The 26,286-nt window shown below is 38.0% G+C and overlaps 1 protein-coding gene across 1 annotated transcript in view; it reads left to right on the top strand.

Moving 5' to 3' along the window:
- Positions 1-26,286, top strand: part of LOC107188074 (lachesin-like) — a 261,941-nt gene that overhangs the window by 95,635 nt on the left and 140,020 nt on the right. Inside the window, exons 4-5 of the mRNA XM_015576318.1 lie at positions 16,033-16,191; positions 18,576-18,704. Coding sequence (XP_015431804.1) covers positions 16,033-16,191; positions 18,576-18,704 — 288 coding nt within the window. The remainder of the gene's footprint in view (positions 1-16,032; positions 16,192-18,575; positions 18,705-26,286) is intronic.

Here is a 26,286-nt window from a genome sequence, read left to right as displayed (position 1 = left end):
AAATACTCGGAACATGTATCTTCGAACCTGCATTCTGGACACGACAATTTGTCTCGTTTCGTCGCTTGTTTTGGCACTTCTTCGATTTTGGTGAATTTTCACTCAAGTTGTCAAACGACTCTGCTCGTGCGAAAACTGGTGAAAACCGGTTGATAAAATATTTGGTATTAATTATTATTTATTATTTTAGGTGAAACGTAATAAAAATTTTCAAGATGTTATACCAGGTTTCTTTTACATACTCCAAGATCAAATAATTCCTCAGGAATTAATAGAAATTTTAACAAACCAAATTTTCATCCATATTTCTCAGTTAAAGATATTATAGGATTTATACCAATTTTATTGAGATTTTAAACTTCAATTATTATAAATCCATACACGCTTGGAGATCCAGATAATTTTATTACAGCAAACCCAATAATCACCCCAGAACACACTAAATCAGAAGGGAAATAAACTAGGAAGAGTAATCGTTTTACTGATATCAATTTTAATTTTGATAATTATACCCTTCGTAAGATTCTACTAATAAAACCACCAAGTTCACCTTCAGGCCAAAATCAGCAGTAACATATTGCACCGATATTTTAACCCTCTATAGCCCGAATATATTTCGTGACTATGAAAAAATTGATATAACGTGAAATCAACCTCTAAATACAAATTAGCAATGACTGTACAATTTTCAAAGATTTCATTATTACTCCGATGTCTCAAGTTAAAGCTGATGATCGCTACAAAGAATCTTATCCGTTACCAAAGAGAGATTATAGAACACAATATGTACTCCGCATAGCGGCAAGAAATTGAATTACACCGCAAAGTATCGATATATCGGTACACGACTTCAAAGTCACACGGGGCTACAGAAGATTGAAAAGGAAATCTTTTGCACTCACAAATTTCTGTACACTTCCACGCAACGAACAGCAACATAATTTTCTATTCAACTGAGAATGAATTCCATAACGAGCAGAAAATCTGTCTGTAAGATTTGACTTCAAATAGCCCCATACCCGACATCGAGCACCGTCTCCCCCCATTCGTTACAGCAAACAATCCCCCTTTCGTCCCCCGATCCACCGGGAAATTCACTAATTGGAGATTTTTCCGTCTTAACCGTAACGTAGTCGCTGGCTCCAATCGAAAGCGTTCGCGAACACAATAGCTCTCGCGGATCATTAAAGTTCGCGGGGAGAGCATATTCGAGGAGAGAAAAAAAAAACTGTTCGACTCTTCGCCGTATCGGTGGCTTGAAAGGGAATCCAATCGCCCCACTCCCCAGCCTTGGCAGCATAAGGAGGCAATAAGGCCTTGCGGTACCGATTGGGTGGCTGGTCGGAGGATCTACACGAGGTCTGCTACTTATTTAAGTGCCTACATATTTACCCGATTCTTACAAGACGGCATCGGTTCCGCGGAACCGATTCCTTCGTTCTCCAACTCCACCGCCATTCCCTCTCCCCAACCATCCCTTCTTTCTCTCTTTCTTCGAGTGGCCAATTACGGACAACGGATATTTCAGAGACCTCCAGTGGAGGGTAAACAAAGACTCCGACTTGGATATCGATCGTAAATGAAAGAGAATCCCCGTTGGTCGCGCGGTATAATAATTCGAGATTGTTCCCGTGTTTCTACCGTTCTCCTACCGAATCGTGAACGAAGGGCGGAACAGGATGACCGTCCTCGGTGTTAGCATCGTCGGCAGTGTTCTCTCTTTATCCCATCGCGAACTGTCGTTTTCCTCTCGCGGCGGTGGGTCCCCTGGCTGAGGACAGAGACGTAGTTTAGGAGCAAGTTAACGCGCAACAACGACGAGGCCAACCGTACACGTGGCGGCGTTTGCGCTTGAATAATGCATCGACAGTCTGTACGCGGCTGTGCTGGTGTATAACGGGACGGGAAGGGTCGCGCGCGCTGTTCAATCTGCGCTTGTTGAACAATTCGGTAACACTCCGCATTAGCATTAATGTAGCAGATCGCCGGACACCTGCGGTAATTCATAGGATTGAGTGGGCTCCTCCGCCAGGCGGGCTTTTCGACGGTGAGCTCGCGTGCCTCTGACACGGTTGTACTCGCGACTGTCTTTTCAAGACTGACGGGACAATACGTAGGGAGATAATTTTTGCAATGTTTGCTGGGATATGGGGTGAAGGTGTCTAATACCACCCATTTTCCTAATGGATAAAATACCCAATTACTGACCAAATTCATAAGTATTAACTGACCAAAAACATAAATTGTCATTTGTCTTTCTTATTGTTATTTAATACTAAGTATTAATTATTATTCGGTTGATAGCGATTTAACTTTTGCTAGACGATATTAGTACCTCTCTACAGCCCAAATAGCACAACAACGTCCTATGTACGTCAGATGGACATACTGTGGACGTCTTGTGTCAACATCGTCAGAACGTTTTCCGAATGTGTAAAAGTAACATTCCCTGTATGTTTTGGGATCATTTAAGGATATTTTAAAAACGGTATGGTAATATCGTAAAAGACGTACAAGAAATGTTTCCCAAATGTTTAAAATTGTGGTTAGGTTTCATTCTGTGCAAGGTGGCAGAAATTAGGTTAGGTTGGCTTGTGTTTAACAAGTAAAAGATTAACTTTCCTGCGATTTCCGCACTTAGTAGAAATTAGATCTAGTTAGTTCCTGTTAATAAATAAAAGGTTCAATTTCCTGTAAGGAATTATAATGAAAATATAGGTCTGGGGATTATGATCTCTAAGTACATTGTGTTTATTTCTATTTCCACAGCAAAACTCTGATTCTGTGTTGGTTAGAAACAGTTTAAGAAGAAACATATTTTTTAAACTTTTTTGGGGTTTTCGCACAAAACCACTGGTGTCGTTACACTTCTCTATTGATTCTTTAAAGACTGACAGCTTGTTGAAGTACCACCCAAGAAGTGTATTGTCAGAACTCTTATGAAAAATCACAACTTTTTAAAATAATTTTGTGAATCTGAACTTCACTGCTTGCTATGTTTTTGCTCGGTGATATCCTTGCTGAACTCAATTCTCCATGAAAAGTACACAAAGCTATATAGAATTTAATTACACGTTTAAATTTATTCTCTGATTTTCGATGAATGTAGGAAGACTAGTAGACATCTATTGTTTCCTTTAATTAATTCTAAGATCAAACAATTTCATTGTCATGAGAATATTCGAATCGAAAACACTGACAATGAGCTTTGTTAAAAATTACTATTCACAAATAACCGTATAGTCAAATACTTCAGATGCACATTATATTACAGATCTAAATCAATTACTGTATCTAAACTTGGTTCATACGATTAATCCCACACTATGTTGTCATTTCTATATTTCTCGTCAGAATATAATCTCGCATTATTCAACTACCAATGGTCTGCTCACAAAAACAATTTCGACTCGAGAGAATTCGAAGTATCGTCCTGTGAAGTGGCTTATTTTAGAAAAAGGATCAATCAACTTTGCGCTTGCCACTCGTATCCTTAATCATGATTCACGAATCATTCATGATGTCACTGACGTGTCGGACCATACAACCTCTGGCTGTTACCATTCACTGAAAATATCGAGGTCGACATCAAACATTCCCTAGAGAGACGAAAATTAATATTAGTCTCAATAATATCTAATTCTTGTTATATATATCGTAGGATTACGCGTTATGCTAAATTACACAAAACTTTCTCCGTCGATTAAGCTGTTTAAACATGTTCCTGCATTAAATTCACGCTATTGTACACTTTCCCGAAGGGACTTGGGCTTGATATACGGATCATGTTTATGTATGTAGAGAAACCCTCTTCACTCCGCGTTTCGGGCGCTAAACGAACCAGAGTCCAAACGGTCCACGGCTATTTCAACCGAAAGCTTGTGCATCTTATCAGGGGTAACTCCTCGAATAAATATCCGAGTGTTCGAATAATTGTCTGGTGCCCTCAGGATTTCGTTCGCTTATTATTTATGACCGTGATTATATGCTGTTCTGATAACGCTATACGATGTTATATCGAGGAAATACTGACTATCCTATCGACGACGATTTACATGGTTATTAAAGTACGCAACATCAATGGTTTTGGGTTATCACGATGATCGACATTTAATTCTATACTGTTTTTCTCGGAGGTGTGTGTCGTTTTTGCTGCTGTGAACAATTATCATAAATACAAATTGACTATTTTTGTATGTATAATATACAGGGTGTTGATAAGAATGTAGGACATTTTGACAGACAAACTAAAACGAAAATCAAGAATGACGAAATTGCGTTCGAAGCTTCGTATCCAAGTTATTAATTTTTCAAGATTCCCATTCTATAAGTTTAAAGAACAAAAGCAAAAACATTCACGCAGCGAAGAATATAACAGGACATAAACAAAAGCACTTATAGACCTTAGACGTTTTGTCGTGTATTATATTCGCTATTATCCATTCTTCCCTAGCAAAATCGCAAATTACAGAATTTTCCTGCCCAATCCGTTCAATATCAAATTCATTCGCGAATAGTGAAACCTCTGAAGCAGCCACAAAAACATTTTAACACTAAAACTACCAAACCCGTCAAAATGACGGATTGGACATTTCTTATTTTACAATTTTCGAAATTATAATAGTACGTTTGGCAACATTTATGTTGACCTTTACTTTACTGCACATTCTATGTTACACTATATTATGCTAAAGTATACTATATATTATCTATATTACTGTACTATACAATTTAATTTAGTGTACATTTAATACTGATAGTTCTAGTGTTAAAGCTTCAGCAATAAATTGTGTTTGCTACGAAAAAAGACTCCTTTTCCTTAAAAAAAAAATCCCAAAACTGTCGACTTTTAGGTAGATTTTCAACGCGATTCTAACATCTATTGTAAATTAACGCGACGCCCCTCCCTCTCTCCGTCTGCGTTTCATTTGAAAATGCAATAGTCGCGAGCTTGAAAGTGGAGTCGAAATGTCGCTTGGGAATCGCAATAACCATCACAGCGAGGCACGATACGAGATGCAAATTATTCCTAACGGCGATGCAAACGCGTTCCCCCAGTGGCGTCGGTGATCGATCCGCGATTATCGCAAAAAATATTAATCGCTAATAAGCGGTATCGACGTGTACGTATTTTTAGAATTCCCTTCTTCCTTTTTATCCTACCACCCCCCCCCCCCTTATTTTACTTTGTATGTCTTTTCGTCGTTTCTTTTTTCAATTAGCGCGATGAGTTTACGGCATCGGAACGAACAAGGCGCGCATGCGTGACCGTATGCGTCATTGGGCACGTGAATCTGGTACGAAAAATGGCTCATTTGTTTCGTAATAAAATTATAATTATGTGTCGAAATTCTTGAAAATTATTTCATTCCTGTGCATCTTTTTTCATTTGAAATTTTGTACTTGTGACAATTTGAAATGTATTTTAACTGTTGATTCAGAATCTTCATTATTGGTACGTTGAAAACCTTGAACGATGTGGCACTTGACATTTCATTACGCGCGTGATATAAGCTGAACGATGCAATTTTTAATTAATTTCAACAGAGCTGATTTTATAGAAATTACATTAAGCGGTTTATCAAATTGTTCTCTTTTTGAACTTGATGAAATATTTCTTTGTTGCCCATGCGAAATAGAATCTCAGTTGCTGCGTTAATGTATCGTTAATATGTTGTACATATTTTGTATTACTCTTTTGCATGGACCACATAATTAATCTTGCAAATTTACTTGTTATAATTGAGTAATAGAACAAAATCTCCACGTATCATTTTGAACAATATTTTTTCTTTATGTTCCCGTACTATCCGTCATATTAAGTTACCACGGAAAGGACATATCGTGTCACTGTCGAATTATATGGACGTTGATAGAACTGAAAGTATGAATTTATAGAGAGGCGTATAGGTTAAATGGTGATAAAATACACAGGTAGCTGATAAAATTATCCGATCTATTCGAAACGAAAGCCGAAAAAAAAATGTTTTTGTATATGTAAAATTATCGTTTATTAAAAATTCAACATATAGGTCTTATTATATGTCATTTCCTCAGTAAATTCTGAAAAATTGAGCTATATATCTATTAACAAAAAAAAAATGTCTGCCATTTAATTATATTACATTATATTAGACAAGGGGATCTAGCACTTTTCGTAGCCGATTTTGAAAATATTAATATTTCACAAAATGACGGCTGTTTGAACTTAAACTTGCAGTGTCCGACACAAATTTCCAACTTCCTTTGTTACTAGAAAGAAAAAAATGCACGAATAAAAAATTACAAAGTTTGATCCAAATTGGTTCAATAGTCTTTTAAATATTTCCGGTACCGATTTTGAAAACTGCATTTCGAGTAAAACGCTTTTAAATCGCAGCCATGTTCTTCTGTTGATAGGTATATAGCTCAATTGTCCAGAAATAACTAAGAAAATAACATATTATAATAACATATATATGTTGAATTTTTAATAAACAATAATTCCGAACATACAAAAAATTGTTTAACTTTCCCTCTTATATAACACCTCAAAAGTATGTAACCCCTTAAATAAACAACTTATGCCTTCAAGTAGATCGTCCACTTTTCCTCCACGGCACAAATTCCGCCACGCCCCGTACAATATTCAAATCGCATTTGATTACCCGACAAGAAAAAAAAGTTCCAAAATTTCAGCCACGTACAATTCCCGTCTGGGGCCCGTTTCAACCGGCTATTAATTTACGTCCAGTCGCGGAGATTAAAAAACCGCGTGAATTTCCGTCCGCGCGTTAATCAATTTTCCTCGCGAAATCCCGGGAACTATCGCGGAACGCCACGATTCCACGAAGTACGTGAGCGTCGGAGGCGGAATATTTTTACCGGCATTAATGGTCGTTATCGAAACGGCCCCGAATCTCCGGAAAGAGAGACGAAGATTCTACTCTGACTGACGGTGGGCGGTTGGGGGGTGCGAAAATGGGACGCGCTCGCGATTCCCGTTCGATGAATAGACACTTTCGATATTTGGTTACGGTGATACACGAACACACCGGAGACCCGGTTCGAGCTTCCGGGTGAACGATTATCGTATATTTCTCGTCGTCCCGGCGCCGCCGCCATTCCTCTGTCTCACGTTCCGTCGTACATCCCGCGGGGACCATTTTTTTTTACCGCCCCCGCCCCAAACGCCTATCCCTCCCCCTCACCCAACTTCCTCCCGAAGAATCATTACGACTATTCGGTCAATGGAGCATCGATTTACTGCATTCGAGCAGCCGACGCAACGGTTTACGGCGGGTCGATATGTGCATTTGGGACCATTGATGTTCCGTGTATCGATGGAGAAATAGAGATTTAGTGTTGTTGATTGTACGTATTAATGTTGCTCAGGTGGCACGTAAATTAGTAAATTTGTAAGCGAAATATCTCGAAACGATTTGAAAAAGGGTGCATACATTAGAGATACAAATTTGTCTTGAAACGCACTATCAAGTGATCTAAAAAAAATATATAATACCATTTAAAAAACTAAACTTGACCTTCATATCTCTTAAAATAATAATGTTAAAAAAAATTCTGCAATAGTCCCGTTACTTAGTCCCTTCGTGCCATTCAATTTTATGTGAACACTTTTCTCGTATTTCAAATAGTTTGGGAAATAACGGACAGTATACTGTTAGCACAGACACCCTGTATACTTGCTTGAATTCTTCTCGATATACTTTCAATCTTTTTTTGACACAATATAATTTAATAATATTAGAATACATAATAATCTATATGCTAGATATCGAGAACATTCGCAGTATTTTATCTTTTATTTCTGTCACATTTCAACAGAACACAAAAGTAGAAATCCCCTAATATAACCTACTGAATACGTTTATCTTTAAAGAAGAGAAGAATCTGATGGATTGACAAACAGCTGCAATAAATATGAAAGGTCAGTACAGGCGCTATTCGATTCAAATACGCGACGTTAGCTGGAAGCTAATAATACAGAAAACAGTTGAGTATTCTATAAAATAAATAACAGTACGAAGAGTTCACAAATAAATCCACGAAAAAGATCAGAGTATATAAAAGTGGTATGTGAACGAAAATATATTCACGCATTTATTTGAAAGCGTGTCGCTTCTAGTAAACGATCAGAATTATAATATTCGTCATTGAACATTCAACATGAACTTGAATAGTAATACATTCAAACGATCGAAATTGTGCGTGAGAATGATAGAGATGAATTTCACAATTAAATCCGCGTGAAACAATCGACAAGTTTCAAACGGTGGCTGGATGCTGTATAACATACATGAATTTCACGCGTTTACCGAGTGATCGAGGAAAATTTCGCCGCTAATTATCGTTAATTCCGTCGATTAACATCAACAGCCCTAAAACCAACTCTATTGGGATCCGATCGGTAATGAGTTATCAGAGACGATCGTCGAAGAAGTGATAATCGCTCGTTGCGGGAATATTTTGCTTTGATTACCGTTGTTATCGGACCGAAATTGTTACACGTAAAATAAGCGTTTCGCCGGTCCGTCATGAATATTCTCGATTAATTTCGAGGAGAACATTTCAATATTGACTACAAGACCGTGACTGCCACTCGATCAGCCGCGTTAAATTTTTCTTCCTTCCTTTCGTCTCCTCTTTTTCTTCGATGTATAAATTAAAAAAAACCGAAATGAAAGATTCATCGCGCAGCGTTGTTCGGTGACACGAAAGGGCAGTTATTTGTTGCATATTTATTTATTATTCACTTCGCAGAAGTATTGTTATTATTGTATTATTGGAGACTTTTACGCCGTGATCCACAGAAGGTTCTGATTGTGAATGACTTTATTAATTTTATTAAGGATTGTCTTTTTTTTCGATCTAATTAAGATTGTTACATCTTCCCTTTGGAATTGCGTATTACGTTTTGCAGTAACACGAGTCCATTTGAAATGCTTTCATGATCTAAATCAAGCAAGAGCGGTGCAACTTCAGTACGGAGTGTGATTTCCATAATCGAGATTCCGTAAATCGGATGCAGTAGGTTGGAGTAGTTTCAAAATTCATTTACTCGATAACGAAGCCTGCGTATGGACTTTGCCTTTACATTCTTCGGCAAGTTTAATAAATACAAAAATCGTGTGTTCGTGTCACTTCTGCATCATTCTGTACAAACTGTAGAAATATTATACACCGAGTACACTTGAAACTATTAGAAATGATTTTCGTTTCTCATAGATCAACAGTAAATAACTGAAGGAAGCAAATTCAAAATTGTAGATCAATTAAGTTAATTAATGTATGCACTTAAGGTTTATATTACTTATTACATGACTATGTTCCATTATTAGTTGATCTTGTTAAAGGAGAGGTGAAAGAAGTTAGATGAAAAAAACAGAATAGTCCAGCCACCCCATTACTCCCATAAAAATTCTTAACAACACAGGCCATAAATAAGCATAACCAATCATACACTTCCACCATTGCTGGGATTGAATCTCCAACTTGATATTACGCACAGACCATTTTCAAGAAACAAAGTGAAGTTATTCGTTAATTATTAGGTTTACGGCTAATAAAAGTCAGTACTTTTCTCCCCAAAATTTAACACTTTTTGATATTTTGGCGTAAAATATATAGCATTCCGTTTAAAAAAACGAAGTTGACTTTCAAATCTCTGAAGCTTACAGAAAAAATATATGCATTATATAATGTATTCCCCTGCTTTAGAAGTTATTCTGGGTGAATAAGTTGCGTGGACCACCCTGTATATTCCCGTTCCTCGGTGCCCGCGAGGGTTCGCCAATCATGCGAATCGCGATGTCGGCCTCGATCAACGTCACAAATGACGGTGCAGACGACAGACGTCTGTCCCCCGGATACGATATGATATTTTTCGGTAATATGACGGCGAAATAATTGAGTCAAGCGGGCCCCACCACCTGTTATTTATTTTTACCACGTTGGGGATAACGACTGGCCTGAAATTTATACACACGTTCGAGAGGATCGTCAGAGACGCTGACAGTCGAATTGAAATTCAGACTTTCAAATTAAGCTGTCTTTTTTCCTTCCACGACCGTTGTTTTAACTGGAGGATATACGTGAAGAATATTCTTCGAGCGAAGTGATGTTTTTTCGAGCGATCGTAAAACGCAACCGCATTCAAGCGAAACCTGTCGCTGGGGTTCTATATTAACCGATCATCCATGTGATTTGGTAAATCGTTGGATTCGCTGGTTAATTTTTAACATCGTGTTACGGTTCTCATTGTATTTCTAAGCTAAGAAATTCCCTTTGTGACATAGTCTAACATGAAACTTGTAACAGTTCAAAAATATTAAGACGAACTAGTTTTTCTTGACAAAATTCTTGTTACTTTGTTTACTTTATATTGCTACATTGCTTACGTTCGCCAATTAGAATTCGATTTAGCAGAAATGATTTATAGGTGAAAGTCTTTTTCGTAATAGATGTTGCTCGCTGATCCTTACCTTCTTCAATAGTCATTAGCTTTTTGCAACGTTTAGGGGAACGAGAAAATACTTCCTTAACGATTCGATGTTCGTCTCGTCTGCTTTTTTTTCGCGTCGAACCTTGAACAAGAATTATCGGTGTTCGTAGGAAAAAGTTAAGCTCGTACAGCAGCCGAATAGGAAAAAAAACCTAATAGAGGTACACAGGAAGTAGGATTGTGAGGAGCTATCGCTAAGTGCCACTTAATTACTATCGATTCTATCTGCGTGCTTTTCTATTCATATCCGAAACGACGAAGTAGAAACATTACTAAAAATAAAATCACTATATACCAATTAGCAAATGTTTTTCAATTAATTATTTATATATAACATTAATCGATTCGCAGTTATGTCGTAAAATATAAATATAAGTGGTTTAGCTCTCTGACAACGGTATCTGGGTCCACTCTGATCGAGAATCTCAGAAATTTCACGCACCATTCCAGCTTATCAAAAGCTAACCAAAACGTGAAATTGTTTATATTAACCTTTTATTAGAAGACCAACATATTCGAAAGAACTTCATTCCAAAACGCATCTAAAGACAGTTGAAGTTGAGATCTGTCTGAACCCGGCTAGAAGTGGTGAATTATAGATAGTCATAATCATCGATAGTTTAAATTGTTTAAAAAATATAAACATATTTACCCTTTATCTTCATAAGACAAAAATAAACAACAGCTGAAAGTGTATAACACAAATACACACGATAGCAACGACTGATTTTTATTCAAGAAAACCAGCGTATCAATATTTATTGCCTTTATGTTCGATCTTCAACGTGTGATTGTGTGTGATTTTGGAGGATATCATTTTTAAAAATCACAAAACATAATTTTAACATAAATTTAACCTCGCAATTTAAAATAAACCTAAACTATTACCTAAACTATTACTCACTATTTAAACCATTAATTTCTAATACTTTTTAATCACTACTTTTAATACGAATTAGATATTATATATGTATACATGTTCACTTGTTGTGAATTGTGAGATTTCCACAGATTGCGCAGTACCGCGTGTAATAGAATATCGTAATAAAATTCTCGTCAGATTAATCAAAACTATCGATAGACATAAAAAATGTCGATAGTTTTCGATAATAGAAACTATCGATAATCCTACACCTCTAAGCACCGCCTGTCTATTCGGTCATAAAAAATGGTCCACCTTTATAGTATTAAAAGCAGAAAGTATCATTTTATATGAGATATTAGTAACGGAAAATCTGTTTGATAATATCGTATTAAATTCATTGTTCATCAAACGAGCAGTTTTATTAGTATCTCCTGTTTGAGAGCTGTGTCTATTAGAAAGAAACGAGACTAGTCCCTAGAAAATTAAGGAAGAAATCAAAGAGCCGGAGAGAATTGAAGGGATGGGATTTTTCTTCGGTTTTTCTCTCGTCCGACCATAAAAGAAAACACAATGGAGGGGTTCCTTTTCCCGCTGATTTCATATTTTCCTTCTCGGTCAGAGCGGGCGCAGTAATTTTTAATGCTATATCTTTTCCGAACATGGCGTGCACCTTCCCGGTACCGGCTTACAGGACTAACGACCCACGAGCCTTTCGCGGAAAATGAATCCACGTTGATGCGATTTTAATAACACTGAAGTGCCCTCCTCTTACCCTCGATATTATCTGCTTAGCAGCTTCTTTAACGTTGCCGTAGGAAAGAATGGTTCAGCCCTAACTCTGTCTTTCCCTTTCCTTTTTCATTAGCGGCGAAATTATGTGGTCCCGCAGTCGTTTGCATTGTCGAAAATATCAGAGAGTCTGTATTTTGCTCATTATTCTGTGCTGATTCAATCCTATGTTTTGTGATACTCGACTAACTTTACTGTGAAAAGTTTATTTTTTACAAAAATGTTATCACTTTTTCGATTTGTTTCGTTTGTATGAATTTTTAACGTCAACTTACAACTTTAGTATGTGTTTAATGTATTGTATATTGTGATAGGGAATTAAAAGCTGCATAAAACCTGAAGGTTTTAAGTTAATGTTCAGAAATAATAATAATAAAAGAAATCAGAAAAGTGAACAATATTGCGATATGGATAATAATATATGTCTGATCATAGAAACTCCGATTCCACTCCGCCTCAAGTGTTGGGGGGAGGGAAGGTCACGCCGAGTTTGTTCCGAGGGAAAACTCTACAACCCTAATAAATCAACTGGATAATTGTTAATTGGCCTGTGTTTATTCGTCATCACGCATCGCGTGTGGAAAACCTTCAACGGATAAATATTAATGGTCTGTAGACTGAGATTTATTGAATTGTGAAAGCGCTCCGTGTTATTAATAATTCATAACATTCGCGCATTTAAAAGGGCATATTCTATTAATTAAATCGGTTTTTCGTTATTTAAACTGATTTTCATTGACAATCATTTCTGTGCCATCTGATGAGTGATATGAATTTCTATTAATGTATCAGTTTCCCATAGTCGCATGCTCAGTTTCTGGTATTTTTATGCAGTCTCGTACGGCGACCCTTTAAAGCAGTTTTCGGCACAGTCGTTCCATTTGTAATGACAATAAATTTTTTATAATTTAAATATAACCGAACCACTCAAGGAAAAAGTATTTAGTACTTTATTTTTTACTTTCAGTACATTTTCCATAGGACCATAACTATTCTACATTTTCCTTGAATAAAATAAAATCAACTATGCAGTGAATAAATGAATTTTATAGTTTTCAATTTGAAGAAACTCACGTCGATCAGTTACATGTATCCGTACTCTGCAGTTATGAAAATTCCTACACAATTTAACTTCGAACTTCTTTAAATATATCGAGAATATCCGAGTAATCTATTTTCGAAAATGGGGCCACAGCAAATTAGTTTCCAATGATTTTCCCATTTTCGAAATCTGATTACGTTTTCTATGCTTTATAATCTTCGTGCACGATCTTCATTCAGACATTGAAGAAATTTCAATTTCAGCTAAAAATATATTAAACTGGTAATGTTTCCTGATGTAATAAGAAGTCATTATTGATAGGCAGCCTATAATTTTAAATGAGAATAGAGCGAATATATGAAGGGAAAGTTGTTAATCAATTAGCAAAATGGCAAACTGAAATAATTTCACGAATTAATTATCGTGTGCATCGTTTGTTGACAAGAATATTGTAATATAACAGATCTGGTTCAATTATTTTCGTCGACTTCTGGGCACGGGTCGTTCAGAAATTGGATTGGTTTGAAGTTTCCATTATGGTCACTTGTGTTAACGTCATTTGAGTTATTCACAGTGGTCTAGTAACCGCCATATCGATTTCACGTTATCACATTTACCTTCGATAAACCACTCGCGTCTTTTTAGTGAGGCATTCCGGTCCAATGAGATTAAGGATTTTTGATCGGTTATTACGGGTACACGGGATTTCGTTTGTAATCCTTCCGGTCATCCGATTTAGTGATTATCGGAGGACAGGAGGGTGGTACAGGGTGAAGCAGATACTCCTCATTATCCCCATAAAACTAATATTTGAGCCTTCGTGAACATCTCTTTTCGAAGAGAATTTCTAATGCAAACAGTTATTTCACTATTGAAACACGTCTAATCAACATATAGTGTTTTCCTGTATTACTGTGACATGTATACAATTGCATGAATAATTTTTTAGCGTTGGAAGATAATTAATAACGTCATTTTGAAGTCAAGAATATTAGAAGTTATTTTAATTCGCCATCTTTGTTCGTTAAAATTCTATTTTTAAATTTTGAGAGGATATTTTTGATAAGTTGTATCTTTGATTTATGTAAACAAAATTTGTTGGACCTGTTACACAAGAATCTTCCTTTAACTAAACGTGACGATTTATAACATAAAAAACAAAAAAAAAGTGTATCTAGTTACGTGCGGCCTTTGCTACTGTGACAGTCAACGTGTTATAAACCTGATCAAAGAGTAAAATTCCTCGACAAAAATACATTATCCAACCGCGAAAATATATGGAAGGCGGACAAAAGTTTCCCGATCAAGCGTTTCATCCCCTGCTCCCGAAAACCAGAAAGCCGACTAAGACTCTCCTCGAAGACATTTCTTTACCCGCGGCAGAGGCCTCTTATCGTCAGTGATTACGACTTTTTAACGGGGATTTCCTCCCTCCTACGCCTTATCTTCGCGTAGTTCTCGTTTCCTTTGCCCTTCTGGTTGTTCCGACCACCCTCGAGCACCGCTTTCCCAACGGTTCCCGCGGTTGTAACCGGATTCCATCCTTCGTTCCACGAACTATCGTCGTCAACCCCTTTGCAACCCCATCGAACCGAGTACCTACCTGCCCCCACTTTTCTCTCTTACTCTTCCTCAAGTTGGAATCCCATTTGCATGTGAAAGAATGCCATTCAAGCCTGCGACGGTCTTCCTTCGTCTTTTCGCGTCGCGACGGGGGTGGGGGGTGGTTCGTTCCTCGAAGCGTTCTCAACCGTGGTCCACTCGAGGCCCCGGCCCACGGACCTGTGTCATGCAAATTTTATTATTGTGACCGCTGCCGAGTCGAACGGACACGCTCGTTCTTTCAGTGTCGCTCTTTTGCACGATTGCTGCGGCCGCTCGTTCACGCGGCTCTAGTGGCCCTCGATGGCTCTCCGGTAGACATTTACTTCGATGGATCGTCGATGGACAGTTTCTCGTGGATATACAAGGCGTTAAGGAAAACGTGGGACACATTCAGAATGTGGATTCTACATGGTAAACTGATGAATATTAAGAGTGATGTAATTGCTTTGGAAACTTCGTTTTCGAGTTATTAAGAGGGTATTCCTACTCAGAGGCGTTATTTTTAAGCGATTTTTAGAACTAAGAATTAATGGACCAAAGAACTTGTAGCTTTTTCGTACGTGTCTGTTCGCATTTCGAGAAAGCACAGTAAAATTTTGGTGCTATTATCTTAACACATTACTTTTATCAAATATTTGTAGAACAATATGTTTCTCTTTCTTTAACTGTTAGACCCGGTCCCATACTTTTGACTGGTAGTATACGTTTATCGTTGGTAGTTCTGGTATTAATTGTTGAAAATACGGGTGAAATACGTCTGACATGACGGACTATTCTACTTAAGTGGCACACTCTTCAAGTGTTGAAATAGAATAAAAGAAAAATTTACTTTAACGTCAACAATACAGTGTTATTAAGGTTTTTATTACACCTTCGTAAAAGTTTTAATCACGATAATACATCGATTCCCATATTTTTATCACAACACATTAACTTTCGAATAACGATGGTAGTGTCACTCTGTTTAGTATGCATCGATGTGTCTAACGAATGAACAAGAAACAATTTTTACAGAAATTCAAGTTTTATATTATGTTTTACAAATTATTGTAAATGAATCTAATATTCTCATATACATAGTATTACATAATATATTATATGGGTCATGTGTCACGCAACTTTTGGCTTTCACTTCCGTTATGCGAAGATCAAGACGTGAATTTCTGTAAAACATTCTCGAACTAATATAAAAAGCTTTATCATTATGGGGAAACATGTTTCTTTTTGCAGTGCCTCCGAATATAGAGGACTACCAGACCTCGTCGGATGCTGTTGTGCGGGAAAATTCGAATGTCACTTTAACATGCAAAGCGACCGGAAGTCCGAAGCCAAACATAAGCTGGAAGAGGGACGATGGTTTAAAGATCAACATTAACAAGACAGTGTCAGGTGAGTGCCCGCTTTTTTGCGCATATTTTCTTTCATCAGCAGATTCGATATGCTGATTCGCTGAATTACTCCACTCAAATTAATTGGAGTACTATCGTTTGCTAAAGTTCTGACTATTTTGGATTCTTTAACCTTTCGGACGGAAAGCCTATTTTCATATTTTAAACTATTTTCACTTTAGAATATCATAGGCAACGTTTTGTTCCGTCCCCGAATTCAAATTTCAATTAAAATTAATTTTCGACGGGTCACAGTTGTTAGTATTGTTAATATATGTATCTAAAAAAGTGTTGCCCTTGTTCCTTAATCTTCGAATATTATTTTCTTACTATATTTTAGTGTAAGCCTGTTTGTAGACTCTAGCGGGTAGCTTATTTCTGGTAGTATAACACTATAACAAACATATAAAAATTCTAACTCGAAAAAATATATATGTCATGAAAAAACTTGCCCAAACCCCCACCTTGTACCCAACTGTTTCTAATTTATCCACGTGTTTGGGAAGAGACTGTTTACGCGCGTTGAATATCGCGCAAACGTCCCCCGGCTGTCTATCCCCCGAAGCGTTTTAATTACACCGCACGAATTAAAGGACATCCGTGTACAAGGTTCTCTTTCTCTCTCTTTTTTTTCCGTTTCCAGTCGACGAAATTCGGGTTGTGTCGTTTTGGGGGGTCCGTGCGCGTCCTTAAAATACACGACTGGCGTCGATCCGTGACCGGATTCCGATAGATTCGGCGAGCACCGAGGCTCGTCTCCGCGGCAATTAAAAATAATGACATTCGTCTGGCTTCTGTCCGAAGATCAAACGGGTGGGATCCGTGTAAAACTGTGTTACCGCTGCCGAAACGGAGCGAGGACGACCGTGGTAGGGTTGTCCGTGAAAAATAAAAGAAAGAAAAATAAATAAAAAGAAATACGAAAAATTACGGAAAACATGACCGACAGTGCGTTTACCGTGGCAAAAAAGGAACAGCACAGAAGAAACTGTCCCTCATTAACGTGTGGCACACGCATCCTCTCGAGTGTTTGAGATCACGTGCAACGCTCGCAACGGTGTGTGTAGCCAGCTAACAGGGCAACCGACTGAGAAAAATTACGCGACGCGTAATTATACGTCACTGGAGAAATTTTTCGAAATGTGTCGCAGAATTTTTTTTTTCCTCGACTCGCTTTCGTGGATCGTGTTCCAGTTTATGGTAATATGGTTATTTATTCGGGGGAATAACAGCTATTTCAAATTGTCGGTCGAGAAAACTTATCGTTGGCTATTTCTGAAGAGGCGGAGATTTTTCGTTCAAGTTTCGAGAGAAATGAAAAAATTTACATGCTGGATGCGAAATCTCGCGACCTCGGTTCTACAGAGAGCGTCAAATGTTTTTTGCGAGGGTAGTTACTTTATATATGTGTAACAATTTGAAAACCAGGCCGGGTTATTGCTTTTCTGGATCTGTAATTACGGATTTCGTCGAATTATGAGCGATTGTGTGACGAGTAACCGAGAAAATGCGGTTGAGGTGTGTAAGAGCCGCCTGGTTTGGTGCAGTTTAAAATGTTTGGTAAATGAGTTAATGACGAAGAGACTGGAAAAATTTGTTTCGTAAACTGGAAGCAACGTTGATTTTGAAATTCTTTGATGAGAAACGATGAGAAATCGTTATTTAACCCTTTATCGGTAAGGTCCGAGTCGTATACGACCCAAGTTATAATTCCCCTTGTGCTGTCTCCACTTTATTTTTTATTACTTTTTTATTATTCTCGTTTTAGTATATTTTGTATTATTCAGTAAACATTTAATACTTATACTGTTATATGACATATAGCTCAATTATTATTTCTTATTATATAAATAAACAGAAATACAAGTTGAACATATTAATTTTTTTTACCCGACTGAAAGTAGCAAAATAGAGCTCGGGTCGGATCCGACTCCACTTTAGTAAGTACGATATCAAGACCCACTTTACCATACTTTTGGTCAGTAGTGTATATGTAGTATGTGTAAACAAAATAATATTTATAATTAATTCTCCAATTACATTTTTCATAATTCACAATCGAGTACAGTGTAGTTATAAAATGTAATTAAGTAACTGATACGTGACCTATTACAGTTTTCTTTATAAAAGAAATCTTCTATTACTTCAGGAATTAATTCTTCGAAAATATAAGTAACTGAATAAATTTGTTTAAATTGAATAAAAAAACGGTTAGTTTTTATTCTTTGATACTGTTCTCTTTCAATGAAATCGCGAATCTGCAAGTTTGCGCGTTGCCTTATGGTAATCAGATTTCGTTCAATTGCTGTCTGGCGAATTTGTCAGGTGATACGTGGTAGATCTTCAGAATTATCTGCAGCGCTAAAAGCACATTTCTTGTTTCAGTGATGGAATGGAAAGGCGAGACGCTGGAAATTGCACGTATTTCAAGAGTAGATATGGGTGCATATTTGTGCATCGCATCAAATGGCGTGCCACCGACCGTCAGCAAGCAGATCAAAGTCTCCGTTGACTGTGAGTACACTTTTTTTTTTGTTACTGCCAGTACATTGCTGGAACAATCTTTATAACAGAGAACTCTATACTTTCCATCGTTTGTGGCGAAAGTACTTGAAACTATGGATCATTTTTAACTTGAGATGGACAATCATAATTGTAATAGATGCATTCAAGACCGATATCACGAAACCGTAGAAGTATTTGCTATTTATTTGAAGTCTTCTGGGATGTTATAAAATGGTACCAGCACTCAGAGACACCATATTTAACAATCTGAGTAAAAAAATACAAAAAATTAAAAACATCAGAGAAATCTATGTTAGAACAGTTTTCAAGTATTTGGAATAACAATTGCTGATAGCAGACATTATCGTTCATAAGTAGTAGGTCATATGGTCTACACGAGGAAAATGTGATGTTTCGTAAAGATTATATATTTTGGGCCACGTTTATTACTTCATGGTAGCATAAACATTGTCCCTTGAGCTTCAATATCCCCTAAACGATATTTTTTTCAGACATCCAGTAATTTCGTAATACCATATACAGTAAATCCTGGATGAGTGTTCGATGATTCCTCGGCACTGACAAGGAGAGATTCCCAGGTGTCACGCTGACATTTCAATGACGTTTCGCACAATGATAGAGCTTGGAATTCTGAAGCCAATATAATATTTGTTTCAGCTTCATATAACCAATAGTTTATGAAATATTTAATGTTCAATGTCGTGGAGCTTTCGAACACTCATCGAGGATTTCCTGTAATATTTATTGCATATCCAATAAGTGTCCTAATACTTATGAATGGGAGTATAATTCAGGTCTTAGAAGGTTGAGTGTATTACCAAATTGCGTCAATTTACACAAAATCGAATAAGATCACCATCCTTATTCACATCTTCCAACGAACTCCACGATATTAAATAATATACGAACAAACAGTGGCAAATCACGATCTCATCGCGAGCAGGTCTCAACCGTATAAAAGTGTTCATTGCACATTTATAAAGTATCAGTTCGAGACCTTTTCCTCCGTGGCAAAACATTAAAAGTGCAAAAGGCTTTGTGCCACGACGCGCGCGCGGCCAGATTCCTCAAAGTGGTCGTCGTCGTCGGTGGTGGCAAGGGGTTGAAGAACAGACAATTTAATAATAGAGAAAGGTGTCCGGCAACAAAGCGAGTCTTTACCGCTTGCACTCTGCCTCGTCCCGATGAAAGAAGGGTGGGGATCGTAGATAAGCGCGGAGGTGGGGAGGAACGTGGCGAGGATGGAGCGGGACGAAGAAATGGCGCGTGAGCCGAGGGCAAAGAGTGAAAGCGAGGACCGGTGTGTAGAGGGTGAAGAGCAGCCCTGCCTGGACATAAAAGTAAGCTCGGGCGAACCACGACACACCATTACCGTTTCCAGCCCGTGTACTTACCTATTGTTACGTTACTGTTTCTCCTAAATACTGAGCGCGTGCCTTTCTGCCGCGCAGCTTCTCTGTGACGCTGGCAACCCTCTTCACGCTACCCCACCCTTTTTCTTTCTCTGCTGCTCCGTTTCTAACGGAGCTTGGCTATTATCGAAGCTCGCTCGAATTAAACGTTCAGCGTTTGTTTCTTTTCTTTTTTTTTACAATTGTTCTCAAAGCATTGGATGTACGAGTTTCACCTCCCCCCTCCCCGTCCTACTGCAGGGATTCTAATTGGAAGACGTTTTACGATTAGGGGTGGTAAGATTTTTGTAAATCGAGATTTATGAGGAAGGACCGAAATATTGAAGAGGGGGCGGATAGAACGTTATGTCTCTCTTCATGTTTTACGAGACGAAATGAATCTGACGGTTTTCAGGTTTATGGGGGGTGATGCGTGATTGCATGGAACGAAAAGTTCCACCGCAGTTTTAGGTTAATGACGGTTATGTTTTACGGACGTATTGTTGGTTTCGTCTTTTGATTACGGATGACTGGGAAGTTTCGTGGGGTAATTGAGAATTTTATTTCGAAATTAAAAAAATTTGTTTAGAAAAGTATGATAAAAGTGATGATGAGGAAAATATATAAATAGAAATTGCATAATAGTTTTGACACCTAATTGTTGTTCTAGAAGTCTGTGAATGAATGTGTATGTCACCATATAATTTATTTCTAACGGTATTTGTATAAATTCAATAAAAAGAGTCTTAAATATTATTTAGACTTATAAAATAGTGTAATTCATCGATCTCAGATAATACCCTCTTCTGTAAATTGCAAATCATTCGTACGATCTTCAAAGCTTCATAAAGTTTCTGTAAGTTTGCTTCCAAATTTCCATTTCTAGCCGCATACAGATGCGAATGAATGGAGCACAATTTCAACAAAGACCGACAAAACATTTATTTTAATCTTATCTCAATAAAACTCTCAATTATTGAAACATACTATTTCTACAATGACTCGAAGCAAAAGAACCTCTAAGCTAAACAAAACTCCAGTCTTAAAAAATCGAGAAACGTGCTTGTAGTGTAAAGAATATACTCAGAACACTCATTCATAGACATCAAAGTAAGCACACATCCAAGTACAAAAGAATTAATATCCTGCTCCTTTCTTTCACTAAATTGCATGAATATTCCTCGACAAATGCTTTCTCCAGCTGGTTAATACTAAAACAAACAAGTGAACTACATCTCACAGACCGGTTGCAAAAGGAAATTAACGTCACGGGATCGAGGCGTCGATTCAGACGCAGGTCGAGATCCGAAACATAAAACACTTCGAGCACGACAATGAAAAGGGGTCAAAGGAGCCCGGGCGTAAAAGGCTTGACAGGAGGCGGCGGGTTCACGAGGAACACGAGCCCTCGTTGTTGTGCGTGCCGTCGTAAGAAAACCGTACACTGTGGAAAAACGGATAACGAAAATCCAAGGAGCAGGTTCCCTTTAGTTAAAGCGAGACTAATTAATTTAGCGGCGTCGTAAAGAAGCGTCAAATTGCGATTCAAGGGGGCAGGAGATGTGCAGAGGGGTAGGCTAGTGGGGGGTTGGAAGCCGGCTGCTGGCGATGGATGGGGTGGGAACGGGACGATCGAAAAGAGGGGATGTTTTTGCCGCGGGTCTCGCCGCGGATGCGCGCGAGGGATTATCCTTTTAGGTGTCCTTTAATTCCATTTGTAGCCAGTGCTCGGGCAAAGGCTTTAGTCAACGAGTATTACCCGGAGTCCTTTGAAGTCAAATTGCGATCGAGTAATGTAATAGTTCTGTCCCTGCGATATGCATTACCGGCGTCGGCCCGCGGAATCGAATAAGATGGCTCGCGGAAAGAAAATGTAATTTTCTGCGTGAAACTTGTCCGACAGGGGCCGAGCGTAACGAGGAGATTATTTTCGCGCTTGTTGACTCGACTTATTGATTTACTTGGTTGCGTGGGAACATGGGAACCGTAAAGAAAACATACTATTGTACCGGCTTTAAATCTACCACTATGTCCTTGTCATTCTTCTTCTCATTGAGTTTTCCTGTATTTCATTTTCTATACCTTTCGTTTTACTATGAGATGTCCTAACTATTCTTTTCCTACGAATTTCTTGGGGGTTCGATTGGCACATTCGGTGACCAGATTCGGATAAGTCTTCAGGGTGTCCCAAAATAGCTTCAGCTCTCGGAAATAAAGGATTCCAGGGGTGATTTGAAACAACTTTTTCCTTAGCAAAAATGTTATCCGAGGCTTTGTTAACGAGATATTAACAAAAAAGAACCGTCCAATCAGAGCGCGAGCCTGTTACATATTTTATGTTTATTCGATTGATTCGGAATGTAACCTGTTATTGCAATGCAAAATTAAAATTTTGTTTTTTTGTGCCCCCCCCCCCTGCCAAACGCCTAAGTTCTGTTTTTTTAACAAATCCTTCAATATACCACACTATTTTGAGGTGATTATAATTGAGCCTGGTGTAAGTCAATAAATATTCTGTTGAGATATTTAGTGTTTTTCAGTAGCTACTTTCACACGATTCACACGGGAAACACGTAAAATACATGGGCAGTTGTTACATGTAAATCATTACGAGCTACGGATTGTATTGAACAAATTTCCTTTTGATAATTAAACGGTAACCCTTTTATGGACGCGCATTTAAAGCACAGTCGACGCGTACAGTGGAAGTATAGGTGCTAAAGAGCAGAAATTATCAAATTACCGGCGGTGATTCGTGCTCGTTTCGCGGGTTTTTATGTGTCCGGAGGAAAATTAATTAAACGACCGACACAGATTACACCCATCATCACCATCCTCCCGATCAAATTACAAGTTTACGAGCTGAAACATTGTCCTCCCGCGTCTTCGATGGCCCCTATCGTACCAACGCCTCGACATTATCATAGTTCGGCAATTATATTATATACTACAATGTATGATTTACCGAGTGTCACGTTGAAACCGTTACTACTGCGTCGAACTCAGAAAAATTTAAACATCCCAGGAATACCGGAAATGTAAGATTTCAGTGTTTTCAAACTTAAAACTGTAATTCTGAAACCCTTAAGAGGTACCTCTTGTACTTGTATACTTGTGAAGTAACAATTTATAAATTTATTCAAGTGTTTAAAAAAGTAAGTAGAAATTTGCTGTTTCTTACAGTTTTTCCGGTTATAAATTAATGAATTGGAGGAAACATTTTAGGGTGAGGTTTAAAAGGTGTAAGCTGTGGAATTGGTTGATTTGGAAGGTCTAAAGGGTGCAATATTGATTAATTTAACGTTTACAACACCAATTTTAAAATTCATGTCGACAGTCGAAGTGTTAACAGACGGACAATTGCCTGATAGAGTGATTACATTCAAGGGCACAACTAACTTCTTGGTATTGTACCTTGACAAATACGTTGAAGTGACTATGTTCGGTTCCAATACCTGTTCCGACGTTATTGAATCTTAACCGTCAAAGAAGCTTGCTGTTCTCTGTTTCAGTCGAAGGGGAACAGGATTGATTGATAGACCTACGAGTCTGCGTGTGACGAAACGACTGATTTTGAAGCGGTTTTCGATAATTAAATTTTGTTTAAATTGTCGTATACATTGTAAGTACCTAGTTGCCTAATTGTGACACTGAAGAAACGTGCTTTCGATTACTGGTATTTAATGTTTTACAAACAACTTCCTATATTCGCAATTATGAAAGTAAATTAGACAGTCTATCATTTACTAGAGGAACAGGAATAGGCTGAAATGAAAACGATGTTCTCAATACAGAACAGTTATTTTAGTTACCTACACTGATTTTTATTGTTAAGCAGCGACAAAACTTATACTTATCATATTTCCTGTTTCTCGATCTTCAGTTGACTTCATTAAATTCTCTCGGTACTAATTCATTCGATTCGGAGCTTTCGCTACTTAAACGGACCAAATCAACTTTCTCTATCTCTTATTGACCCATTAGTGTTTCTCGATACTACATTAATCCGATTGGAGTTTTTTGGTTCTGAATTGAGCTCTCTTGGTCCTTGGTCGACCCGATTTAAATTCCTCATTCTTCAACTGGTCTTACTCTGATAATTCATTTCTGAGTTGGCCCCGAACTCAATTGTCCCCCTTCAAAGTGTGCTAATTCCAATCATTTCGTAGTGAATTAATCTCATTTGGGTCTTTCTACAGTCTGTTAAGGAATGATAGGTTCAGTCATTGTTATTGTCGTAAGTCATGAATAAATCTGTCTATCAGGCTGACATTTTCAGGGTAGTAGGCCCTTATACTAACACATTTCTCTGTTAGACTGTATTTAACAATATCATGTCACATCAAAGTCAGAAATTTCTTCTGAACGTAGCCAATTTTTGACCAAATTTTGAACGATAGATTTACTTGTTAAAAATTTATTTAAGTAATGTGTTAATGTGCACAAACTTAATATATCATGAAAATGAACATTTAATAGGCTTTCTGCCACTTTTAATTAGAAGATTGATTCGTTTGCGCATATAATTCGCGAGGTTCATAAGTTGTCAATCCGTAATACGACACCAATCGGCCCTCATTGCCGTTTTGAGTTCATTTACACTGTTGAATTGGCGACAATTTTCATAAACATCATGTACCAGTGGTTCCGATAAATTTTCTATTTGCTTAAGTCAGGTGACCTTGATGGTCATATTAATATTTCTACATTTTTTTTTTTCATTTAACTATTGTTTACTACTTACCAAAGCGTAATTTCCAAGCCTAATTTTTTCACTGTTTGAGACTATCGAAGAATCTAAGAAAATTCTGGGATGCTTATCAAAGCCTCTACTGCATAATACAATCGTTCATCAAGCAAAATATTTAAAACATTCTTCAATTAAAATATAAATTCGTAGGAATTATCCAGCTAAACTGAGAATTTATTTGAGTCGTCAACTCGAATCAAGTTTTTGGACTCTCTATCAGTTCGAATCCAGCCGATATGCACGAGTTCGTTCCGTTTGAGGTTTCCCAATCCCAGATTCGTCCAATTAAAATATCCCCATCCTGACTTTGTCAGACTCTCTCTTTCCATTGTTATTTGTTCCTATACAACTCTCTCAGTGCTCGATCAGCTGATTCACACCTATGGATCTTAGATCGATTACAATCGCAACTCTTTAACGTAGTTCTTTACAATTATCCAGTACCCCCGATTTCACTAACGTTCCCATTCGTGGTTAAATCCGTGGGGTGGGGGGCAACGCTGTACCGAAATATACGCGTGTAGTTTTACGTCCGCTGCAAACCTCGTTTCGCTGTGTGTGCACTTCACTTTTAATCAATCCTTTATGACCGTCCCGCGAGGCCAGGGGTCCATTTATTCTTTGGTAGTGGTGTACGTTCACTTCTTCTTTTTTTTTTTTTAAACGCGTGCATACACGCTACCCAGGCCGTGTGAATACCGTATCAAAGAGTGGCATTTTGTAAGGCACGCGTTATCGATCGTGCGTAATCCACGAAGTGCCGAGAGTCGAGGAAGAACCAGTGGGGTGGGGGAAGGGACCATAAGTCGCCGGTTTTTTAATTTGGACACACCGGCCGGGCATAGTTAATGGCAGTTGCACTTGGTGTTCCTGCACGGACGAATCTGCCGGCGGGTCGGTAATTTTTCGCGGGGACAGAATAGAAAGCTCGAGGACCCAGGGCGGAAAATTCAGCTGGGAGGAAATTAGCCGAGCGAACGCAACTGGCCCTTGCTCGGTCTCTCCTGGGTTTCCTTCTTAGTCCGATCGTGTTCAGTGATTTATTCATGTCGACTTATCGTCCGTGACTAATTTTAAATCATACGGGTATCTTCACCCGTAACGTCCGAAATTTATTTTTCGTATTTATACTTTATTACCTTGGTTCGTATTTAGATTCTTTACGTTTGCGTTCACTTGACGCAGACCGTCAGATGCGAATTGCGTTCCGTTTTCATAAATCACATTCCTTATGCGGTTGTTAATAGCCCGGGCCGTAGCAACGCGAGAGGTCGGCGAGTTTAGGTTTTTTAAGGAATGTGGTATCAGTTTATTAGTAAGGTGCGCGGACGAATCTGACGCGAAGCCAGAGAGCCGCTAGGATGTTCGAAAACGAGGGTTCTTTTTAACTCTCAGATAAGGGTATAATTTTACCTTACTACTTTAGCTT

This window comes from Dufourea novaeangliae, unplaced genomic scaffold, assembly GCF_001272555.1.
Source record: "Dufourea novaeangliae isolate 0120121106 unplaced genomic scaffold, ASM127255v1 scaffold115, whole genome shotgun sequence".
NCBI classification, from domain to species: Eukaryota; Metazoa; Arthropoda; class Insecta; order Hymenoptera; family Halictidae; genus Dufourea; species Dufourea novaeangliae.
Note: the sequence above shows the minus strand (reverse complement) of the source record. Positions and strands in the feature narration are given on the sequence as shown.